Here is a 17,184-nt window from a genome sequence, read left to right as displayed (position 1 = left end):
AATTGCAAATTCATATGCAGACATCTTATTAAAGAAAATCATAATTGGTGAATCCCTTTGATTAGTAAATCGTATGTTTTGTTGAATAGTTTAAAATATCGTTGCTCTGGATTTTTTTTTTTTTTTTTTTTTTTTTTTACATTATTGGTAAGGTATTACAATTAAATGCAATTGTTGTTTGTTTTCTTGCAGGAATATTATATACATTGTTGTTCAGTTGTATGTGATAGTTGTTTTTCGTATTTCACTAAGTTTAATAATTCAAGTACAATATAAAATGGTCCAAAAATATGGAATACCCTAATAAGTAGTAAATATTCTAAACAATATCCCACCTACATTGTCATAATATATGTTTAAATAGAGTAATACAACCATATTAAACTAAGAAACTTATTAAAATTAACGTAATGGTCTCTCTTAGTTTACGTTCAAAAATTAACAGTTCAAATCTCAATATTAGTATCCTATACCTATCACAACATATGTGCAAAGCTTTCCTCGGTTTCCTTATTTTGCTGTTGTTTATTTCAGTGCCTGTACAAAACGCAAGGCACGAGACGGCGGCAATGGCCCCCATCAAAAGAAGAGATTATGTGTACAATTAACAGAAGGCCAATTTATGCCCGCTTTCATTTCATGGATGGACAATATCATGCTGTAGAATTTCATCCGTCAGCCACCGCTCGAGACGTTATGGAGCTGGTCAAGACTAAGATTGGACTGAGAGAAACAGCCAAAGGTACATAGGATATAATTGTTATTAATGATCTGTATTATTTTTAGTGCTAGGGGCAAAAATAAACTATTATTATTTTGTAAATTTTACAAGTATAATACAGATATACACAAGATACTAATTTCGTGATTATTTGAGTGGATGTTTGATTCTTTAATACTTCATGCTTTTAGTTGTTCGATTGTGATAAGAATTTCGGAATTTGTCCAAGAAGTTCTTGTCAGTCAACTATAATAAGGGTATAAACTACTCTAATCTTTCTCTTTTTTTCAATAATTTGTTTAACTTGCTAAAATATATACTTCTATGATACTTTTGCAAAAATATAAGTGATCGATTTATGTTTTAGTAAGTGAACAAAGGTTAAAATAGGTAGCAAATGTTATAATTATAAAAAAGTTAGACGTATGTGTTAAGATAAAACAGACTTTTTAGACCTTACTAAGAAGATTATCATATGCGTTTCTGATTATTCCAATTAATAGACAGAAGTCTGTATTTGGACAGGTACTACCAAAGCCACTCAATCATTGTAGACTATGTCCTACCAATATAATATGACCGCTATTACTCTTCTAAATAAGATATCCCTCGATATCTGTTTACTCTAGTACCTAAAACACCCAGAACAATACAATATGTCAAATACAGGATATAAACTTTCTACCAATTAAATAGTTGCAATGTTTAAAACATTTTCAATCCAGTATAACTACCAACAACAGACCGAAACAATTTCACTAAACAAAATTTTAAAATGCCAAAAGATGTTTTCTGATTTTTTAAAAAAGTTACAAGATTACTTCTATTCTGATTAAAATTAATTTTTTCCCTCTCAATATGAGAAGATGTGTTGAAAGAAAATATATTATTGCCAAATCGATATGTATGATATTATTTACTGGTGTTTTCACCTTCGGAAGTAACTTTGATTCATTAATTATGAAGATGCTCGATTATATTGGCAAGTCTTAGTAAGTATATTATTTAATGTTCTGTATGCGAAATTATGTTCTTACGATTATTAGCAGAATACATATGGAAATTGTCTCATAACTTTATTGAATAAAATGAAGGAAAATAAGCTGTTTACTTTGCTAACTACACACAACTACCAGAAACACATACATATTCTAATTAAAGGATAGAACATTTCCGAACAGTTTGATTTCAATCCGAAAGTTACTAATGTAACAGTATTCACGCAATGGTAATGATGTTTGGTTGAAACAAAGAAGTATATTTTATTTCACGGTTTATATAAGATACTTAAGCGTAAACAAACTTCTTTCTCAATTCCTGTGAAAAACTTAGGTTATTCACATTCTTTCTTTCCTCATAGTATACATATGATAGATATGGTATATAATAATAACTCTGTTTTAATTAAATTACAACTATTTTCGTTTTTTTTTTAATAATGATTTTGTATGCTAATTCTTTCAATATCGGTGTACTTCATTTTCTTTGTGGTTAATTCTCAATATTAAAAGAAGTTGGGCTGTTGATTATATAGAATCTCTATACTTGCTAGTAATTTATTACTTACCCTTTTTCTTTCTTTTTTCAATACACAGGCTACGCTATTTACGAAGTGCTCGGCAACACGGAAAGAAGTTTAATGCCAGACGAGAAAGTAGCCGATGTGATGTCTAAGTGGGAACGGTACCGAACAAAGTCATTAGGTGCGCAAAGCACGGCAGCAAAAGCTGCGCGACGACACCACCATTTGTTTTTATTTAAGAAGCATTTGTTCCTGGATCAGTACATAGACTTAGATGACCCTGTTGAGAAGGAGCTTCTTTATCATCAAGTGCTGCACAGTCTTCGTGCTGATCGTTTCCCAGTCACGGATAAGGAAGCTGTAAGTGGGTTCTGTGTGAGTCAATTATTTTCATTTAATATCGTGGATTGCCTCAAAGTCTAAATGGTGGAGGATCTCGCTTGGGTTTGGCAGTTTATCAGCACGTTCGTAGTTTTTCTCAAATTCTATTCCACTTCTATGCTTTATTCGTATTCTGAAAGTTTGGAATAGCATGATAAAAGCAGTAACAAATTTTAGGCACGTGGATCATAGTATTAGAAAATAAAACACGTTGTGCTGCATCTGATGTAAGCAAACTGGTTCGTTTTCACTGTAACTTAATACCGTCTACGATAGCTTTTGGTATTTTGCAATTTCATGACACGCTGTAGAGTATCTATTCAGTGAATTGACATTTTCTGTCCAAGAAACTCTAATCTATCTGGACAGAATAAAAATAAGATATTGAAGCGTCAGAGGTGGTTATTGATATTTACTGCAGTTCATATAATGATGTCAGTGGCAATTTATAACGATACAAATGATATCGTTAAACTCTCTCTGGCTTGTGCTAGCTGCGCAGTGCTTACTCGTAGACTGCATAACATCATAATATTCCAAACTTTTCTGTGTGAAGTGTGTTTGCTACTTGTTGGTTCTGCTTTCACTAAATTCTTCTTTGTAATATTTTATACAAAATGTAACTAGGAAAATACTAATGGAACTCGAGATTTCTCAACTTACTACATAAAGGTGCATATTGGGGAAATTTAATACAAGAGTAAATGTGAAAATAAAAACCCGAATTTCAATTCTGGACAAAAGACAGTATTAGTTATGAGTATCACCATAACAATTGAAATCAAGAATCTAGATTATAGGTACAGCTATTTTCAAAATAGAAACGAATACTCAAATTTCGTTTAAAAATTCTACTCGCACTTCTCAGTAGTATGCTTTAATGCATAGACTTCTAATAAAGATTTCAAGGACCTAAAAATGCACACCTTCTTTCACCACAATACTACTTACGGATGAGTGTATATAGCTTTCTTAAAAGAAGTTGGAGTTTAACGCTTAAAATATGATTGTTCATTTTTTAAATCAGCATGAAAAACTAAAGTTGGAGACTAATGATGTAGTGCCTAGTGATTGGAAGAAATGTTTGGAGAAGCCTTTGGAATTATTACTTTAAGCTCAGTCACTTATAAATAGAGACGCTGTATCACATGCTATGTATCAATCTACTATGTTCTAAAAGAAGATAAATAGTTATATAGAGTTTATTACAGTTTTTAAGTTATGTATCCTGAGGATACGAAAATGAGACAATCACTGCTATAGTGACTACGGGTAAAACTAAATGAGTTTATGACTATTACCGTGTCGAGAATCTTAGGATAGAGACTAGTTCCGTATATTCGACTTACCGTAACTTAATAAACCAGAAATAGTTCCCAGCAGCAACAATGTATTTCACGATAGAACTATACGGAATGTGAGCCAAAGAAATCGTTCAGTACGTGTAATCGGTACCGTCCCTTACAAATAGAACAAATGGTAATTCGACGGTGTAATGTCTGGAGAGTGTGTTAACATTTCTCAACGCTAACGGAAAATATGGGAACGTGTTATCATTTCTCAATGCTAACGGAAAATATTGGGAACGTATTAACATTTCTCGACGCTAACGGAAAATATGGAGAATGTATTAGCAATTCTCCACACTAATAGTTTGAATAATAGTTAAGTTGGATATATACGGAAGTTGGAATAATAGTTAAGTTGGAATAATAGTTGTATACGTTGGATAACAATTGAATAATGTTATCTTAATGACGTTTTGTATTAGTACTCTCTCCACAATTGTCAATTTTCCTTGCATACATTTCACTTATTACAAATACAAAACTCTATAGGTTGTCTTGCCAGGTAGCAGCAGTCCCAGAGGTATGATACCCTGAGCAGTCTACCAAATAAAGAGCATAACTTTCTCTTGACGCATTTATAATTTTGGTTATTTGAGAGTAAACTCATGTGGTACAATCAACGATGGGAGCACTGTGAAGTATCGTAAAGAACTCGCTTCCCATTATCCATCAGTACTCTTTCCGAAAATTGACCCTTTCTCTGACAAGACAAAAAATATGAGATGGACGGTGCATCGAGTCTTAGTCGGGAATATTACATAGTAGGGCTTCCAGACTGAACTGAGAGCAAGTCTGGAAACCAGCTTATTTGTGTATTTGGGGACACAAATTAAATTTTTAGTATGTTTACTGTATTACCACCGTTACTCCTAACACTTGTAACCACTAATAGTAACATTACTGCTAACGAAAATATACTGTACCGACTAAATGAAAATAAGTTATTGATTGTGGACGCGTACCTTATTATTAATAATTTTTGAATCTTCTTCTTGTGTTAAGGGGAACCGTTTTGTGGAAATCTCTACACGTCATTATTAAACTCATTTTCACACAAATTTCGGCTATCACTAGTTCAGTTGACATTCTATTCCCATCATCTGAGCAGAAAGCATTCATTACACTAAATATCTATTTAACACTTGTACTACTGATTTACTGCATTATTTTGCAGGATATACTGCATTATTTTGAGTGGATTTGATGCATTTGCTTTCTCGAAAAACACATTTCATAATTTGAAACAGATATTATTATCCTTCCTGCCAAGTGTTGATATTAAAGTTTTCAAGACGGAAAACTTATTATACAATTCATATCCGTTGAAATTAATGTTAAGTTTCATCTCCACCTCTGTCGAATCAATTGTAATACAGACACAACAATGCAAATAATAATAATAATAATAATAATAATAATAATAATAATAATAATAATAATAATAATAATAATAATAAATAAACTTTTGTTATAATAGAAATATATTCTTTGTAAATAACTAACGTCAACTAACTACAACATATAAGGCATAAATAATTAGTTATAAATAATTAAATATTTAAGCCGATAGTCATATTTCGTTGGTCCGTAGACTTGTATAATATTTTTGGATCACAGTTACTCTGAACGGCGTCCGGAGACCTGGCAGCTCTAAATACAGGGGTAAAGAGATATTTCGGGAAACAAGGAGGTGGGAAATCGAGGCCTTAGGGAAGTGAGTGTTAATCCAAAGTGATCTATTTTTATTAAGATATAGTTCAATAGATAAAAATTTTTTCGCAATAACCTTCGGGTACCTTAAGCCATAAGTTTAGTTAGCCGCTATGCTGAGATTCTCGTCTACATGGAACTTTTTTTTTTTTTTTAATTGTACATTTGTAGTGCAATAGATTGTATTCTTTCACTAAACTTGTTTATACCAAATATCTAAAAGCGAAAATTGTAAAGTCATGATAAAATAATACTGACATTCTTATTTAGGCTTTTAGAGCTAATTCCGAATTTATTTTAATAAAAACGTGTCTCACAACAAGAAAAAGTATTTTACTTCCATTAAAATTCTGGATTTATTTTTAATGGCTTTGCAGGATTGAGTGTTTTACAAAGGATTTTGTCTTCTTCCTGCTTATCCAATATCTTGAGTAGTTACTTATAAGAGAATATAGTTCTCATTGCATGCGGAGAACTTCAATAGCGTGCATGCGTAGTCCTCTTCTAATTCATTAATTCATGCATGCGTAATTAATTTGCTTACTTTCTGGCTTTTTGTGTTCTATTTTCATAATTAATTACCCATTAACTGCGTAGAGGAAATATGTAAGTCAAAATATACTAATATAGGATTCGCAGCAGAAAAATCTGATGGTTTTCAAACTGAAATTGTGAGCAGACTGATTATTTCATATATGATCTTCTATTTCCTAATTGAACTATAACTATAATTGAAGTATTTTGCCTACGATAATTAGCTAGAAACATATCGCCCGTACTTGTTGAAAATGCATTTTTCAGATGATTTCCCATATTGTCAACAAATTCGTAAGTCTGTAACTGGATTTCCTGATTATCGTTTCTTTACAGTGCAAGCTGTTTCCCGAGATTTTGTTTAACCTCTCTAATGAATGAATGGTATTCTGCTAACCAACACCCATGGCCTTGCCATGGCGGTTAAAATGCTTTGAGCTGGCTGCAATGTCATGGTTAACCTTGACAATCACGTCTGCGCAGAAGTAATCTTAAATGAAGAAAACAGAAAGAAATTTTAAAAAAAGAAAAAGAAAGAAAGGTTTCAGTTATGCTAGTCATGAATACGGCTCTCAGATATGAGGAAAATATCTGAAACAAAAATTAAAGATGTAATTGACCCCGTACAACAAAGATTGCCATTATGACTAATAGGAGGATATTTGTAAACTGACACACTACATAGGAGTAATGTAAACTATATTAGATCACTTACTTTCTAAATATCAGGACGGAATGTAAAATATCCGCAAAATATTTAAAAAAAAAAAAAAAAAAAAAAAGAAAAAAATGGGATAAATCAATCAATTTCGCTTTCATCAGATTCCTTATGTGTACGACTTCAATAAGAATTCGGAGTGAAAAGCGAACTGAGCTGAGAATGAAATCCAGAACCCAGAGACTCGGATTCATCTCCCGACCCAGTCCAATACTTTTTTATTCTTTAAGTTTCCATTTACAAATTAGTTATAATTGGTATTGTATTTATTGCATTCAGTGTCCAAATAAATGTGGAAGTTACATTTACGTATGAGCCCAAATTATTAATATATATATATATATATATATATATATATATATATATATATATATATATATATATATATATATAGTCACTTTCATGCAACCGCTTCAATCCCAAGTAACAATATATAGTTACCTTGATTTAAATGCAATATTTTTAACATTTCTCTTTGAAAGTCTAGTATTGGTTTCATTTACTACTAGATACATGTATCTTACTGTTTTTATGATTTTCAATTCAGAGAAATATATTTCTGTCAATATATATATGGGGTGGAGTGGAATGGTGCTTTTTCTCTACCGTACCGCCTTGAGTCTATTAGCGTTATAATTCAGTTTAATGGTATGTGATAAATGATTAAACAGTTTAGTGGATATTTAAAAAAAAATCTACAATGTTTCTACTAGGTAGTCTACATGAAGAAATATATGTGTTTTCTTTACCTCGTGTATTGTGATTATATACATTGACGTTTTTTGTATATTACTTGGGGTTTTATCTTTCGTGGATTACAGAGTCTAATATATAAAATGACAGTAGAGCTGGCACATTTAACCACGAAATAACGGTTTGTAGTGAATTCCTTGACTATTTCGTGTTATAGTTCTGAAACTTGTTTTCTTTTGTAGTGTGAATACTTCGCATAATCATGTAGTTACTACTCCAATACTTATGTCTCAGATTCACTCTAGTAATGGAAATATTATAATGATAAATGCATTGATATTATTAAGAATGGAGAATGGTAAATAGCTATTTGGAAGATGGTACATATTGATTAATCGAGATCGAGTGTACATCATAGAAAATGAGAAAAGGATTACAAATATACCTTTGTGTTCATTTATCATTAAAACTTTATCCGATATGATAGATTATTGAACTAAAATATATTAACATCAGGCAATGATTATAAGCATTGAAAGGCAAATGAGAACTTGCTCAGATCGTTTATTATATTATTATATCGTCGAACTTCAATATTGCTATACCATTTCAGCACTGACTAAGAAATGTAAGACAATAAGTTTTTTACAGATTTTCTTAGACTGAAGTTCACTAGTTAATAAGTCGTCCGAAGAGTGTTCAAATTAAATAAAAATAGGTTTTTCACATTTATTTATATTTGCATTTCATAAAATATTGAAATTCATTATTAATTGACAAACATTGATGGGCATACACCATAAATGTAAAAAACATTCATTAGTGTAATGTACTGTTCATAGAATACGTTCTGGTTGCATACTTGTGTTAACATATTTAATAATCCTTTAAACAATGATTGTATCAGATTTTACTTTATTTCACTAGAAATAAAAATTATACATAGCTTTGTTTTGGTGATATTCTTTGTTTTCGGTGGTTGATATGTGAAGCTCTTTGCGCGATGCCTAAAATTTCACTTCCACCAATGGACAATAACGTTTTGTATCAAATAGTGAATGAACTTATGTATAGAATATTTTAACTTTTATTTTACTCGTAATAGAAATAAACTTTGGAAGTATTAACTATGCAAATACTTAACTCGGACGGACTTTAAAAAGTTGTTGTTATACAAAATAGTTATATTTAAATATTTTAACTCCTTCTTAAAATATATGGACAAAAATGCATTGAACACACACAGTATTGCACTTACATCATTAGCGAAAGTACACTAATACACATACTGAAAACCTAAACTGATACAGTTAACTTTGAGACGTTTAAGGCACCTTCTGAGCAGAAAGAGAAAGAGACTGTACAAAACTTTATTAAAGTGTCTTAATGTATGTCATTTTTTCCGATTGTGCAGTTCCATACCACTTCTCTTTGCTCAGACCACGGAGTCTCTATATCTAAGTAAATTGTTTAGTGTTTTCAGTATATATACGTGTATTTTTTGGTTCGAAATAGTCACGTACATATAAGTATTAATTTTTATATACTGCACTGTATTTTTTGTTGACGTTGTAAAAGTATGGACTCGTCATTCGGAATAATACTAACATTTTTCTTGTGTTTTTTGCAGGTGATGTTGTGCGCCCTGCAAGCACAACTAGAACTTGGAGACTGTAACGATGTGCCACCTGACTATCGACAAATCTCAGGCCACTGTCTACCCCCTCGTATGGCTGCCAACGTCTCTGCCGAAAGTATTGCCATGCACCACAGAAGTCTGCAAGGACTGACACCAACAGAGGCTAAGAAGGCGTTTCTCAATCTCATTCAAAGTTGGCCTCTTCACAAGGCTACCATATTCGATGTTACAGTGAGTCATTATTATATTCCGTATTTGTGGGTTAAAAAAATGTATTAACAAAGTGAAAATATCTATTCATAACTATTTACTGATCACTTTCCATTTAAAAAATTAAATTGGACATGCTACTGAAATAGAAATGTGTTTCGTTATAATTCTAGGGGATTTAGTCTTTTAAAAATTTTTCGTTAGATAAGTAACTTGTTAAACATTTTAAACTCATTTTGTGCAGTTTTAAAACTTTATCAAGAAGTGTAGAAGTGTATAATTTACTTATACTTTAGTTATGTACTTTATGTATGTATGTATTTATTTTTCAGCAATCTTTTACTTCGAATTGGCCTCGCGTGTTATGGTTAGCTGTGGATCAAGACGGACTTCACTTACTGGAACACCGTTCACGGAATGCTCTTTGTAGCTATGAGTACGAGAGCATTCTGAGTTATAGTCCTGCTCTCAATTGCGTTATGATCATCACTGGAAGCGAGAAGAAGCAAAGTAAAGTGATCCTCTCTACCTCACAAGTAAGTTTTTATAAGCTTTTCTTTAACCTGCAATGGTTCAACTGTGTCTTCAACATTTTACAACCTAAATTAATTCATTTCCCGACGTCATAGAATGATGAAGTTTTGCGCAGTGAAATAAGTCTGGTAACAATACAATATTCCATTGTTACCTTTATGTTATTTTTAAGTTAGATATCTTGATTGAGTTTGAAGCTAGATTTTCGTACACAACTCAACTCTATTGCTGAGTAAAGCTGGATTGTGTAGTACACAAGGGGTAATATTCATATGGTCCAGAACAATTTCAGTTTTTCATGATTTTTCGAAGCTCTCTACACAGCACATCATTCACATATGAGCATGAATCTTCTTGTCATTCCTCACAACATATGTACATATCCCTTTAGAGACACAAGTGAAAGACGTCTTGATAAAAATCGGCAACGGTTACCATAAAGAGGAAAGGGGTGCCATAAAGGGGAGATTTTTTCAATATCTCGCACCATTTGCAAGATTTGAGCCTACTTTTGGTTGGAGTTTCTAATTTATATATGATCAATATTTTCTTTCTTCTTGCATACCGTATGTAATGAGCAAATACATTACACACACAATTAATTATAATGTCAGTGATATATGGTGTTCATTAGGCAAAACATTTCAAGCAACAAAGATTCATCTTAGACTGGAAAAGTGATTATCCTTCGTTTTTCATTATCATTTGGCCATGAAACAAACAGCGGAGAGATATACTAACCCCGTATACAAATGTGTGGTGTTGGTATGTATAACTCGTAGGATATGATACTTTACTTTTTTAAAATTTCAACACTTCTATTGTACCCCTAGAAAATGTAATAAAGAAATAACGACATTTTTTAAATATTCAATTAGATCTGAACAATTCTTCACAAAATTTGCAATCGATCAGGGAAAACAACATCTTTCTAGAGGCTATGTAACAAAATAAAATAAAATAAACCACACAAAAGTAAAAGAAAATAATTGATCTCAAGAAAATTACTGTAAAGTGAATTCTAATTATGCATGACTTAAAAGAAAAGCATGGTTAGCATTCTCATATAAAATAACTTGATTTAAAAGGTAATTTAATAATTTATAAATTGATTGTACAGGGTGGCCCAAAAGTAGGTATACGGTCCCGTACTTATCAATTCATTGCTTTTTATATAATTTCTTATTGTTATCCATCAGGTAGACTTAGTTTCTTTATTATTTGTTCTTAATATATTTTTACTTATATCAAGCTTGGAACAGCCAACGCAAATAAACCTATAAGCTAGAATGTTGTACTTGATCAATATAGGGGTGTATACTTACTTTTGGGCCACCCTGTATATTTGAGATTGTATGCTTTTCTTTTCAGTCATTCACCTGGATTTAAAAAATGATTTTCCTAAAAGTAAAAAAATGAAAAATAGCACTATTTCTTTTATTTTGTTCGTTATATTTTTTAAATAAAGCATTTAAAAATATTTTTTATTTTTATTTTTATTTTATTTTATTTTTTATTTATTTATTTTTTTTTTTTTTTTACACTTTCAGAATATGTTCTTCAAGTACTTATTTTCTGGTAGTATACAGTACTGAAATGTTTTTCTGAAGATTTTTTTAAAATGCAATTTTAACTAGTCATTTCTTATTTTTTGTTATACTTATGATATAAATTTTTCAATTTAAATTGACTTGAAGACTGAACAAGGGTATTGCATTTAAAAGGTAATTCGCACAATAGATGGCATTACATGCTAATTTCTTCCAACTGTATAAATTTTAACGCTTGCCTTAGCAGCCAATCAAAATACATAGAAAAAAATATTCGTAAGTACCAGCAACTTTTTGCCAGAAAAAAAAAAGTGTTCTTTGTAATGTGAAGCTGGTTTGAAACAGGTATTGGATTACTTTAACCAGTCAATATGAGATTATGAACAGTGTGATTGACTTCTAATTAAAAATATTTTGTCTTTCCACCTTTATAGAGAATTTCTTTTTATTATATCATTTACTGATTTAGTTTTCTTTTATTTTTATCTAATGCAAAGCGACTACTTCAATTATAATTGGTGCTGAATGTATTTTTTTTCTAATAATCCAAAGTATAAACATTTTACGAAAAGAAAAAGAAAACTATATGCAAATAATACATACTGTAAATTTTTAGGTACAAATGTTATATAATATAAAGCTGAATGTTTGTGCTCGTTTATTTATTTATTTATTTGTCGTTTATACAAATTACATCGTTGGCGTGGTCTATTTTTAGGTAACTGTCAGGAAAAGATCATAACCTAATTAGATTTTTTTTTCGCATGTACGCCGAGTATTTGGTGCAAATTGAAAATAGATGTACCAATACATACTCTCTACATACACTCTGTTTTTACGCTAAAATGGACTCTTAATACCTTGAAAAATGGTATTTTATACGATGCACTCTTGAGTGTACGTTTCCATTAGGAAGCCCTAATTATCATGACTATAAATAGAGATTTTTTTGTGAGGGAGCAAATTTCGAGAGACCAGAGGCTATTTAGAAAATTTCAAGGGCAAAGCCTGATACTTCAGCTGCTAGAACGTTTTACAAATCTTGATTAGAAAACACTCTCTATTTATAAGAGCGTATTTTTACAATATTACTACAATTTAGGAGATATTTCTACTCTGTATACTGAGCCTCTTCGTGGCTAAATGATCAGCCATCTCGCTTTCCATACGGGAGACCCGGTTTCAATTTCCCGTAAGGGTACATATAGTTTTGAAATCATATTAAACTGTTTGACCACGTCGTGCTGAATAGGGATCTTGAATTCCAAATGCCACTCATTCTAGCTTTGGAACTTCTTGTATAAAATAACAGACAAATTCTGACCAAAGCATATATTAACTAATAAATAATAGCGTTACAGTTTCGGCAAATTAACTTTGCCTTCATCAGACACATTATCTTCATCAGACATCAGATAATGTGTCTGATGAAGGCAAAGTTAATTTGCCGAAACTGTAACGCTATTATTTATTAGTTAATATATGCTTTGGTCAGAATTTGTCTGTTATTTTATACATGAATTCCAAATATGCCAAATACTTATTCTACTGCTGATAGATATTTTTGGAAGGAATCGTCAAATCACGTTGTTGTATTAAACATTAGATTGTAGTTTTTTAACGCAATCACCAAAAGGTAAATTTTACAATAGGTAACATTAAAGAAATTTGTTTTGAAATTGGTTTACTTCATTGTCCATCTTCGTAAGGATGGTGCATAAATTAATTGTTAATGATTCTTTGATCTGACCTACAAGAGCATTGCCACTAGCAGAATCCGTTCGAAATGTTTAATTTCATTAACATCTCTCCAGTTGATGCAATCTACCGTATATTATTTGTTGAAGTAACCACTATAACTGTATTATTTCTTTGTCTATATTGAAATTGGAATCTCAATTTCAGACAATATTGGTCTACAAAATTCAAAACATCCTAATTTCATCGGATTTGTTAAGATTTAGCAACATAAATGTATATTTGATCCTTGCATATAACGGCTTGCGACTATTTTTTTTTATTATTGCATAAAATGAATAACTTTTATTCAAACAACTAAAAGTGCAAATATTCTTGTAAAATTATTCTTACACTTTCCCAGGGAAGCTCAATAGTTGCAGCATATTTCCTTTCAGAACGTTTTGGAGACTGCAAAACAGACTGTCTCATAGCCTTAAAGTTCTTAAGCGCATGAGCACTTTTAGGTCGACCAGATGATTTTCTTTTTTTCAACACTGAACCTGTTCTTTGGAAATTCTCGACCCACTGCAAGATAGTGTTCCGATCAGGAACATTTTCATTACGTGGAATAGCAAACTTTAAGCAAAAAGCTCTTTGCACTGTAATCATAGAACTGCTGTTTCTGAAAGACATTTCGATTGCCGTACTCATGATTAGCTCCCAACCAAACCATAATGACTACCGAAAACAGCAGGAGAGTGGCGAGCGGAAGCGATGACTTCTTCTCGCTCCTCCACTGACAGGTTACAGTCGAAAATGTAGAAGGCTTTATTGGGTCACCCTATATTTGTGGAATTCTTATAATCTTGACAGTGGCAATTTGTGTTCCATAAATATATTGGAAATTACATTTCTTCAATTTATGGAATTGAAGGTGTTTTATTTGCCAACACTGATTATATCTTCCACACGAATCTTCCTAAATTATAATTTTAAAATTAATTTTAATACCAAGATAATATTATTGTATAAATTAACTCAAATTGTGAAGTAATCAACGTAAAATGTAGCATTGTTGATGCTTTTATTGCATTTAGTAACATATAAGTTCTGCTAAAGCTGAATTCTTCGCGATGCCACTCCAGATGGCCATTTTCAAGAATTACTAATATTATTTCAAACTGTAACAATGACATGTTGAAGCCCGATTCTATCTTTAAAACATTGCCTTCTCTGATGTGCAAAGATAGTTACTACTTCGTTTACAAAGTTATTCTAGTTAAAGTGAGAATTCCTGTAATCTAGTTTAACAATATCAACAGTTGTAATAATATGTACAAATGTAGATATTTTTTAAAGATTGCATAGATTTCAACAATGAATATAGTAAACTGGAAGAATATGTAGAAATGTTGAATCTAGTTTTAGAAAAAGGGTACAGCCTTGTTAAGAAAAATCTTTCCATCTGCCTCTTTAAAAATCACTTCATTGGTACATACAATTGGAATTAAATTGAACAAGTATGGATTTTTTCGGTCAATTTAAATCTTTATTTAGAGCTGAAGTATTAAAATTCCCTACGCACGGTTGCCAGAACATGATCTTCTAAAGCAAGGTGGGTGGTCAAAATTTTTTGAACAAGACTACTATACTAATATACGAATATGGAGAAAGATGCGAAGATTGTAGAATATTATATTTTTTACAACAAACTCTATATTATTCGTATGATAGAACTAGTTTTATCATTAAAATCAGCTATTAATATCGTTATTACCAGCTACCAAATCAGCCATGAAAATCGTTACAACTGGTTGTGACTTACACTAGGACAGGTTATTTTCTTTCTTTATTATGTCTTTTACAAGCCAGAATTCTAGCCTAATTCATATAATTTATTTATTTAATTCCATATATTAATTATTATTATTTCTGAACCATACAAGTTATATCTATTTCATTTAATTTAACCGAAAAGTATGTGCCCTATCGGGATTCGAACAAGAATTACGCACCAAATACATATGTATTAACTACCGGTATTCAGCTACACGAGATCACTTGATAAATTATTCTCTGTGGCTTTTCATTATGCAGTCTTTCTCTCACTGTGTACTGTCTTTTAGGCCTGAGATAAGTTTAGTCATTGTTCACATGTAAACTTCGTAAATATTCATTTACTCGTAGAAACGTTAAAAATACTCAATAAGCAAATGGTTTCGTTACATCTTTGCTAACAGTCAAGTTTTGAACATTTACTTTTAGTTAAATAACCGTTTCGTAAAATGCTTAGCTAATTAAGAGCTTTCACTAATAGCTCTACCACTTTTTTTTTTTTTTTTTTTTTTTTTTTTTTTTAATTTTAGTGACAACTTAAATATAATGAAGAATATAAAAGATTTAGAAACTAGAGCTGTTGGATAATAGCATCAAAAGACAAATAAATAACTGTTTTAAGATCTTTTTTTTGCAGGCCAGAAATTTTGTATGCTGCTATAACGTCATAATTGACGAGTACTCAAATATCTGAGTAATAAGAAAGGTCTTTAAAAGAACTGTTAATTCATTTAAAACATTTGATTAATTTTAAATATCTTACTGTCCAAAATTACCGTATTTGTTGTATTGAGTTTCATTTACTAAAATTAAAATCAAATGCTGGAAAAGGTAGATGAAATCTTTAAATATTTCGCGAAGCTTTGTACTACCATCCTTCCAAATTTGCGGTTCACTTTTAAATTTTGAGGCAAAATTTAAGGAACGATTATAATGTATGGCAAAACACGATTCAGTGTCCCGACTCTCTGCTACAATTACAAGTTCTTTTATTACGTTATGAATCACGTTAACGAATCACAGTAACCAGAGCAGTGAATGGAAGCAACGTATCACATCAGACTATTAGCCAGTAAATATACAATATAAGCATATCCTCCAGGATGTAGATTCAATTTTGGAACAGTTAAGTAATAATTAAGCGAAAGCAAATTAACCCAAACGTAACCGTAACTTTAATATTAAAAGCTAACCTTCCAAAAATCATTCTACTTCCTATACGATACGCCTATATTTTGATCATCCTAATTAACTGTCACCATACAATAAAGAAGGTTATTCAAACGAGAACAAAGCTGTAATAATTTCTGCTAATGAAAAATACAGAGTGAGGAACACATCTCAACTAAAGATTTGAATTCACCATTTATGTATCATACAGTGTTTTATTTATTTATTTATTTATTTTAAAATCCAACTTCGAAGCAGAAATCCAGCTGTAAGTCTATTCGTTGACATTAAAATAAATTCATGATTTCGACTTCCTATTTCACCAATAAATTTCCCTATGTTAGATACTTGTATCGTATCAAAAATTATTTTCTGGTATTCAATGTTATGTTCTTCAAGAAATCTATCACACAAAAGTAGTTGTAAAGCAGATTTAACACAACTTAAATGTACTTTAAGCAAGCACATTTAGCACTTAATTATTTATTTCACGTGTTGAAAAAAAATTAATAATAAATATCACTAAAGAAACAATTATTTGCACAGATTAGGAGCAAATGATCTGATTAGTGAATTATAAAGGAACTTATATGATAACTGGGACGAAACTGTTTGAATCCAAATAGAATCGTGAAAGGATTATAAATTGAATGAATAAAACTGTTTGCCATACATTACAATAGAGCCAAATTTATGATGAATATACTCATAAAGAGACGGAGAAATTGTTTAGTTAGCTATGTTTCCCATAGATAGTAAACAATATACATATAAAATGTTTGGATTAATTATTTCTAAGCAATCAGTTTTCCAAAAACTCTTTCCAACATAAAGCATTACTAAATTAAGACAACAAGACTTCTGACTAATTTAATGTTTATTTCCAATAATCCAAGATCACCTCAACAAACTTTATACAACTCCACCATCGTACAAA

General features: G+C 30.9%; 1 protein-coding gene across 4 annotated transcripts in view; it reads left to right on the top strand.

Moving 5' to 3' along the window:
• Positions 1 to 17,184, top strand: part of Myo81F (unconventional myosin 81F) — a 483,573-nt gene that overhangs the window by 459,955 nt on the left and 6,434 nt on the right. For 2 of the 4 annotated variants that reach the window (XM_081730773.1, XM_081730776.1), the window contains 4 exons: positions 535 to 742; positions 2,317 to 2,618; positions 9,259 to 9,498; positions 9,810 to 10,013. In XM_081730773.1, the coding sequence (XP_081586899.1) occupies positions 535 to 742; positions 2,317 to 2,618; positions 9,259 to 9,498; positions 9,810 to 10,013 (954 nt within the window). The remainder of the gene's footprint in view (positions 1 to 534; positions 743 to 2,316; positions 2,619 to 9,258; positions 9,499 to 9,809; positions 10,014 to 17,184) is intronic. The other 2 variants (XM_081730774.1, XM_081730777.1) reach the window with 1 other exon arrangement.

This window comes from Thermobia domestica, chromosome 11, assembly GCF_964235325.1.
Source record: "Thermobia domestica chromosome 11, izTheDome1.hap1.1, whole genome shotgun sequence".
Classification (NCBI taxonomy): Eukaryota; Metazoa; Arthropoda; class Insecta; order Zygentoma; family Lepismatidae; genus Thermobia; species Thermobia domestica.
Note: the sequence above shows the minus strand (reverse complement) of the source record. Positions and strands in the feature narration are given on the sequence as shown.